General features: G+C 60.4%; 1 protein-coding gene across 1 annotated transcript in view; it reads left to right on the top strand.

Moving 5' to 3' along the window:
• Nucleotides 1-335: 335 nt before the first annotated feature.
• Nucleotides 336-8249, top strand: part of SIM2 (SIM bHLH transcription factor 2) — a 40775-nt gene continuing 32861 nt past the window's right edge. The window contains exons 1-2 of the mRNA XM_004594188.3: nt 336-553; nt 6909-6991. Coding sequence (XP_004594245.2) covers nt 379-553; nt 6909-6991 — 258 coding nt within the window. The 5' untranslated portion in view covers nt 336-378. The remainder of the gene's footprint in view (nt 554-6908; nt 6992-8249) is intronic.

Below are 8249 nucleotides of genomic sequence, written 5' to 3'. Positions count from 1 at the left end.
CCTCGGCGAAGGACTAAACGCCGCCACCTCCTCCTCGTCCTCAGGAAAGCCGAAACAGTGGGACGCTGGGAGCGGGCAGAAGACAGCGGGGAGCAGGGCTCTCTCGGTCGCCGCGGGCCAGCCCAGCCCAGGGCCGCGGCAGGCGGAGCGCCGGGCGGCGCCGCTGCTTTGCGCCGAGCCCCAGGGCTGGCGGCTGCGGAGAGGAGCCTCGCAGTGTCCGGGACCGACCCGCGCACCTGCCCGCGGCGCCGGCGCTCCGGAATCCCCTGGCTCTGCGAGGAGTCCTTTTCGGCGTCCCCGCCCGCCGCTGCAGCCCGAGCGGGGGGCTCCGCGGGCCTGCAGCGCGGCCGGGTCTAATATGCCCAGAGCCGAGGCGCGATGAAGGAGAAGTCCAAGAATGCGGCCAAGACCAGGAGGGAGAAGGAAAATGGCGAGTTCTACGAGCTGGCCAAGCTGCTCCCGCTGCCTTCGGCCATTACCTCGCAGCTGGACAAAGCGTCCATCATCCGACTCACCACAAGCTATCTAAAGATGCGCGCCGTCTTCCCCGAAGGTGAGGCCGCAGGTGGGAGCCTGGGGAGCTGGCGGCCTAGGCGCGCGCGGGAAGAAGCAGCCAGCTACTGGGGCAAGCCTGGCGGGGTTGGGGCTTCAACCCAGACCCCGAGAGAGGAGTCAGCACAGACAGGGCTTCGGCCATCCAGGGTCCGGTAGTAGCAAACCAAGAATTGTCCCAGCGACAACGGCCAGTTAGCTGGTCCGTTTCGGATTCTTTCTTTCTTCCTTCCTTCCTTCCTTCCTTCCTTCCTTCCTTCCTTCCTTCCTTCCTTCCTTTCTTTCTTTCTTTCTTCCCTCCTTCCTTCCTTCCTTCCTTCCTTTCTTCCTTCTTTCCTTTCTTTCCTCCTTCCTTCCTTCCTTCCTTCCTTTCTTTCTTCCCTCCTTCCTTCCTTCCTTCCTTCTTTCCTTTTCTATATCCTTCCCTTCCTTCCCCTTTTTTCTTTCCCTTTCCTCTTCTCCCTTCTGCATCTTCCCTTCCTCTTTCTCTGCCAGTCCACTCTGCCTTTCTCTCTCTCCATCTTTCCTTCTCTCCCCACCTCCTACTGAAATGCCCCTTTTACATTTTTCTCTCCTCCTTTATCCCGAACAGTCCCGCTTTTCTGGAGATACTTTCCTTTGGCCGCTCCGCACGCGCGCTCGGCTGCCCGGGAGGCACACGGACATTGCAGGCCTCGCGGCCGAGCAGAGCGCTCTCGGTGTCTTTTTGCTGTCTGCCGCCTCGGGCCGGGTCTCGGGAGATCCGGGTAGGACGGTCGGCACTTGGTGAGCTCCGATACAACCGGCAAGGGGGCGGTGGGACAGGCTTAACTGGGGGGCAGGCTCGGGTTGTCTGCTGTTACGATCCAAGAAGTGCTAAGGGGGTAGGGCGCGTGAAAGGAAAAGCGAAATGTGGAACTGCACACCAGCAGGCCTGCGGAACGCTCCGGGACACCTGGGCCCAACTGCCCAGCTGCCGAGAGGGCAAGGAAAGGGAGACAGCTCCCGTTCTGCGCGTCCGCGGCACAGGTGACAGGTGTCCCTGGACCACAGGGTGCCTCTACTGAAGCCGGCCTGGACCAGGCGCTCGACCTTTTGCATTCTCCACCAAACCAAGCCTGTCCCTCGCGGCCGGCTCTGCGCTTCTCACCGCCTTCCTAGTGGAGCACCGAGGGCCTGCGGCTGAGCCTTGGCCTCAGAGTCGAGCGCCGCCGACAGCGGTGTCACCCGGCCTCCCGCAGCTCGCGGGACGCTCGTCCTTGCCTTCCTCTCCGGGAACTCCCGCGTAGTTTTCAGCTTTCCTGCTCAGGTGGGCAGAGGAAGGCCCCTGCTGCAGCCCCTTAGGAAGCAGCGCTGATTCTTCTCTGGCTAACTTCTCAGTGGAAATTACCGGAGAATTCAGTTCTGCGCGAACCGAGGAGTGGTTTCGCTTAACTGGCTGGCTTACCGCATGGTACAAAGCAGCTGTGGAAATAGGACAGCGCTTGTAATCCTACCTTGTTTGAAACTAAAAGGATAGGAAGAAACAATCAGGAGATGAAGTGATTCCTTACCAATGATTTAAAAGAAAAAATACACTAATTCGTTGAAAGAAGGGGCCTGTGCAAAGGCTGGTAATTGTGACCCATTTCTTGTTTGGGGGATCTTCAGGAGAGCCTACTGCTTGCCTTCAACCAACATTTAACTCGGACCTGTGCCTGCTGGCTCTGGTTCCAGTCAGTAGTTGTTTGGGCCAGGGTGGCTGGGGCAGTGTGGCAGTACAAGCATGCAGTTGGGGTCCAGACCTTGAGCTGCTGGCACCTGCTTGGTGTTCCCGAGTGGGCCACCGTTGTTACCTGAGGGCTGGCACTTTGGAGGGGTCTGGAGGGAGCCGCTTCATTCTGCAATTTCGGGGATGGCCCGTAACACCAAAATTGATCTGAACCGTTTGGAATCCTGGGTGGCAGGATGTGGTCCTGGAGGGGATGAAACCAGGCTGGGGTTGGGGAGGTAGTTTTAAGAACCTGGGTTACAGCTCTCGGGCAACACCGAGGACGAAAGAGCAGAACCCTGGACAAAGACACATTTAAAAACCACTTTAGGACTGCAGGAGTCAGAAAACACCCAGTTCCAAGAAGTCAGCACAGTCAACAGGCTAACGTCCTGCGACCTGAGAACTGGGGTCTGAGTGGGGTAGCCTTTGCCAAGGTCCCACAGCCAGGACAAGGGCAGGCCACTCGCCAGCCCCCACCCCATGGCTCCTCAGACCCCCAGCTCTCCAGAGAGAATCAGATGGATGGAGAGAGAGACATCTGCTCCAGGCAGGGGCTGGTCCTGAGCCACGGTGGACACGCTTGTACACAGGTCCTCTGCTTCCGGCTGCTTTCAAATGCTACTGCCTGCTCCTTATTTATTAAATAGACTCCTGAGTACCTCTGGGAGCCTGCACAGGCTGCGCTATGATCAAGTTGTGGTGCAGGTGGAAGTCTGTGGCCTTGGCTTCCCGTGAGCTCCCTCCCCCGGCAGGGCTAAGGACTCGGCTCTGAAAAGCCTGCGGGCTGCTTTCTGGGATTCTCCCCTTCTACAGCGAAGGAAACACGGGGAGTGGATGAGACCTCTTTGGAGCTAGAACCTCAGATTGAAAATGTGTTTGTGGAGCATGGTGGGAAGTAGAGCAAACAAGGTCTGGGCACCCTCAGGGAGATGGGATTCAGGACTTTAATCAACGAGTGACAGGCAGACGCCCCATCCCTGCACACACCTGGGCACTGTAGGGGGTTGAGGCCTGCTGGCTTAGAAATTGTCTCCCCCGAATTAAAGCAATTTGATTTGAAGGATTTGGAGTAAGGAGAAACTAGCCCCACACAGAAATCTAAGTTTTTACATTTTTACAAAACGTGAAACGCCTTCAACCCTGTCTCTCCACCTCTACTTTGAAGAGCGCAAGTTTGTCTCTCTCTTCTCCCCGCGCCCCCACCAAATCGGGGAAGCAAAGACAGTCGCCGGTCTTGGCGTGCTGGTTTTAGAGGGAAGGGTGCTCCCTGGACCCTCGCAGGGCCTTGGCAGGGCGCAGGGCGCAGGGCGCAGCCGGAGTGCAGGCCGGAGCCACGTCCGCGAGTCTGTGTGCGCTGTGCTCCAGGGGCTGGTCGCTGTCGGGCGGCTGCGTGTCACACTGCGGAAGGCTTGGGCATTCGGCGCTGGCGATCGCCGAGGCCCCGCCGATTGTCAGAGCGAGTGCAGCAGGGCCTGTGGGAGGCCTTCGGGCGTTACTTCACCGCCGCCCAGAAGTGCGCGGTGGGAGCCGCAGAACAGTGACCGAGTTCGGACTCCCGCATCCGTAGGAGAGCGTAAACCGCGGGAGAGCCTGGAAAAGTGGAGGAGGAGACCCGGCCGCAAACGTGGCCGGAGGAGCAGCTTGGGCCCCGGCCCAAGCAGGTGGTCGCTCTCTGAATTGGGTCCCGACCTGCTCTTGTGTGTGGGACGAAGAGGGCCACGCAGCCCAGCCGTCTACCACATCTCCGCCTCCTTGACTTGAGGAAGGTTTCGTGTCCAGGGGTGAGCCCGAAACCCTCGTGGAGATCCCCCCGAGACTGGCTTCCTCGCCTCCTCGCGCGCTGAGGGTGGAGGTGGGAGTTAAATCGGACTTGGAAGGCTGGAGAGGGAGGGTGTGGTGGGAAAGTAAGAAAATGCATTTGCGCATTTATGTAGTCTTCAAACGACCCCATTCACAAGGTTGCCCTCCCCCCCCCCCCCCCCCCCCCCCCCCCCCCCGCTCCCAGGCTCCTGCCTGGCTGGAGCTCAGACTGCGGACTGGACTGGCTGGCTCCAGCACCGAGAAGTGAGACACCCACCCCTCGCCGCCCTGCAGCCCCTGTCCATCCCCTCCACACACACACACTCTCGCACGTCGTGGGTCCTAAATGTTTCAGCCTCCGTGCGCCCTGTTCCCGGTCCTCCTAGTCCTCCCCTCAGGTGATTTCTCCAGGTGGCCTTGAGAGACAGGCCAGTGGGTGTTCCTAGCCAACTCCAGGCCCAGGTCACCACCCCGCCCAAGGTTCTAGTCGTGTGGTTTGTGTCTGGAGGCACCTGCTGGGGGCTGGGGGGGGGTGGTTAACTGGGTTTCCTGTACCAGACCAGAGTTGTTCAAGAGCTGTTTGTTGATTGACTAATGGAGAGCATACAGAAAGGAGGGACCCCACTGAAGCAGTTTTGGGGACACTGAGCAGAATGCATATACTCCCAAAAGGCTGGGGTTCAGGGAGGGAAAGGGAGTGCTGGGTAGAGGGTGGGGGACCGTATGGGCTGGGCTGCTTTCTCCCCGACTCCAGAGTCTCCATCTTGTCTTGTGCCTGTGTGTGGAGGGGGGAGGGGGATGTCCAGCCTGGATTTTGTCCCCTCTTTTTTATCTCAAAGAAATAAGGTGCTTTGTGAGGCCCAGCTGGGGGCCACCGGCTCATCCGCTTTTGGGCAGTGTGGCTCACTTTACCGAATTGAAACAACTCCTTCGCCTGCAAACTCACTTTTATGTAGCCGCTGCCTTCAGCCCAGATTCAATTTTTATGGGCTCAGGAAAAGGCCCTCGTCCACAGTGGTTTCTAATGGAAGAGCTGGCAGAGCCCCCGGCAAAGCTGAGGTGATGGGGGGGAGGCAGGGAAACTGCCCCCGCGGGGGGCCCCTTTGGATAGGGGCGAGCGGCCAAAGCTTCGCCAGCGGGGTGTGGGGAGAGGATGCTGGAAAAGGGACCCCATGGCGAGGGTGTTTAAACAACGCGGAACCGCTCGGATTTGAGTGCCGTGCAGGTCGTCCCGCGCGCCCGACGCGCGATGCGCTTTGGCCGGTGAAACCAGGGGTGGCTTCACGGGAGCCTTCCCACTCAGTTCTCCCAAATCGTTCTGCCAGAACTGGGCGCCAGGGCACCGCGGGGGCAAGAGCAAGTTTGCGTGGTCCCGAGCCTGGCCCGACCCCGGAGCCGCCCACCCGCCTTCACCTGGGAAGGCAGAGGGGCAGAGGGTGCATTTGTACACGTTAAGGGGGGAGGGGAGTAGAATGCTTGAATCCTTAATAAATTGTTTCTTCACCGAAGCTCTAGCAATTTAATTTTCTCTCCCTGGTCAAACGGAGTCACCGCCACCAGGCTGCCCGCCGGGGTGTAGCTGAGGCAGGACCTGGGCTTGAGGGCGCTGGGCGCGGTGGATCGAGTGGGATGGTTGAGTTGTGCTGGGATTTCTGAGACCCCCTCCAGCCGTGGGGGAGGCCGAGCAGCCTGGAACCATGAGCTGCTGTGGAAACTAGCCACTTCCCGTGGGGCGACCAGGACAAGAGAGGGAGGAAGACTGGAGGTCCCTGCGCCCTCCGTGGTCCTGCAGTTTCTGGGAAGGGTAGTAAGGGTCTTCCCCTCCCGTCGCGCGGGGTGCGTTTTTCACCTCCTAACTGGGAGGTCTCCAACCAGGGAGACTCTCCCGGGGTCGGTCCCGGGAGATTCCCGGTTCGCCCCGGCTGGCCCGGCTCCGCGCTCGCTCCGCAGTCGGAGCCTGCGGGCCCACAGCTGGGAGCCGGGGCCTGCCGACCGCTCCCGGCCCGCGAGGCTGGGCTCGGGGGCGGCCGGCAGCCTTTTGCAGCTCTGTTTCGGCTCAGAGCTAGCAGCGAGCATAGCCACCACTGCGTGACTTGCCCAACCCCTAGTGGCAGGGCCGCTGGGCTGAGGGCGCACGGAGAGGGAGCGAGGGTGGCCCCAGGGCAGGTGATGAGGAGGGGTCAGCCAGGGAGCGAGGAACTAAAGGACCACCGATTGTATGAGAGCAGACACCACCAGTCCCCCTGAAGTGTGCGCTTTGCTCTGGAGGACGGATTGGGGATTTGCTGGCAGCAGGGCCCTCTGGGGAGTCCCTCGTGAGCTGTCGGGTTGGAAAGCGGCGGGCGCTCCCGGAGATCGCTCGGGAAAAGTGTTTGGAGCCGGAAAAACCGCCGCCAGTGCAGCTGACGCTGTGTGGCCGCGGGGGAGGAAGGGAGGGAGTGAAAGGAGGGGTCCTTGGGGAAATTGTTAGGGGTCTAATCAGTATCCCCTTTTGGCTGAGAGGATGGCCGATTTCAAAGCAGATTGGATTACTCTGTGGCATTTCCAATAAAAGTGCAATTTCAGAGCCGGGGAACACGTGGGCGAACCTCTGGAGCTGTGGACCCGGCGGGTTCCGCGTGCGCACCCTGGCACCCTGGATAAGGCAGGGTTTCCTCCTCTGGCATTTTTTTTTCCTTGTAGCTGAGGGCTGGGGGCGAGGCGAGAACGCCAGCGGCAGTCTGGGGAGATCTTCGAAGCTAGGGTAGCGGTGGGGATGAAGGGTGGGAAGGGTGCGGGGGTCCTGGACGCTGCTGTTCACTGGTTTGCTTTATTCCTTGTGCAGGTCTAGGAGACGCGTGGGGCCAGCCCAGCCGCGCCGGACCCCTGGACAGCGTCGCCAAGGAGCTGGGATCGCACTTGTTGCAGGTAGAGCCTCGCGGGCGCGAAGCACTGGGGCCTCCCTGTCAGTGTTGTCACTCTCTCCCCGCCTCCAGTGTCCCACCCTCCAAGGGACTCCAGGCAAATCCGAGGCTGCAGAGGTCGCCTGGGGTCAAGGGGAGGGAGGGGGTCGTAGCGCCTAGAGAGATGGGACTGGTCATCACGCTCTACGCCGGAGGTACTGCCGTGCTCTAGCACTATACCAACCCTGCGTCTCCCGCTAGGATCTGGGGACTTAGCCCACCCTAGACGTAGGGCTAATGACGTCCTTGGACGTGGCCAGTTCCCCCCACCCCCGGCCTCACTTTGCCCTAGCTGCGTCCACCAGCGCTGGAGTAGGAATGGGAAGGCTCCAAGCCACGGCATCCGCTCTAAGCGTTGGGCAGCTGTGTCTGCTCGCCTTGGTTCCAGGATCAAAAGACTACATCCGTAATAGGATCTTTAACAGTTGGTTGCCACAGGCCAGATTGCTTTCAAATCTCAGTCGTGGCGTCTCTGCATCGCTCACCTCGGGTGGGTTCTAGGTGGAGCTGTAACTCTGTTCCCCCACCCCCACACACCCCCCCCCCCCCCGGGGAGGAAGTTGAGGTACAAGGAGCTTAAGGAACTTGGGTGTGCAGACTGGTTAACCCTAGCGGCTGACGCCCGAACTCGGCCTCTGGGCTCGTTTGGTTCTGGCAGGGCTGGAGCTCGGGCGCTGCGCCCCCTGCCCAGGGGCTGCCAGCTGAAAGCGCAGCTTGGGCACTGGGCGTGCACTTGGGGCTGGGGACGGCTGCGAGCGCGCGTGTGCACACACACCGGGCCACTTCCAGGTTGACCGGCGGCTGTCGCTGGCCAGATTCACAGAGTCGGTCCTAAAGTGCGTCCTAGAGCCTCTTGAAGGCCCCCATTCATCCCCCCTCCTCCTTCCCTCGTTCGTCTCTGCCACCAAAAAATGCCTGCCCAGAGCTAGTTTGCATTTCGTCCTTCTCGTTGTGTTTGCTCTAAAAGCCAGGGAGAAAAAAAATAACCTGGCTGAGGGACGCGGTCAGCCCGGCGAGGGACACCTCAGAAAAGTAGATCTTTGCAAATCTCTCGTGTGCCCCAGCGCCCCTGTGGGATTTCGTTTAGAACGTGCTTGCGCGGTGTGGCAGCCTTGCGGGGAAGAGCGCGCCAGCATTTTGCGTGTTTCTTTACTCTTTGCGAGTGAAGCTACTAAGCTCGGGGACCCCAAAGTGCTGCTGAAATCCTGACCAGCAGCGCCCTC

The sequence above is a fragment of the Ochotona princeps genome, chromosome 3, assembly GCF_030435755.1.
Source record: "Ochotona princeps isolate mOchPri1 chromosome 3, mOchPri1.hap1, whole genome shotgun sequence".
Taxonomy (NCBI): Eukaryota; Metazoa; Chordata; class Mammalia; order Lagomorpha; family Ochotonidae; genus Ochotona; species Ochotona princeps.
The sequence above is the reverse complement of the archived record's forward strand: the minus strand, read 5'-3'. Positions and strand labels throughout refer to the sequence as shown.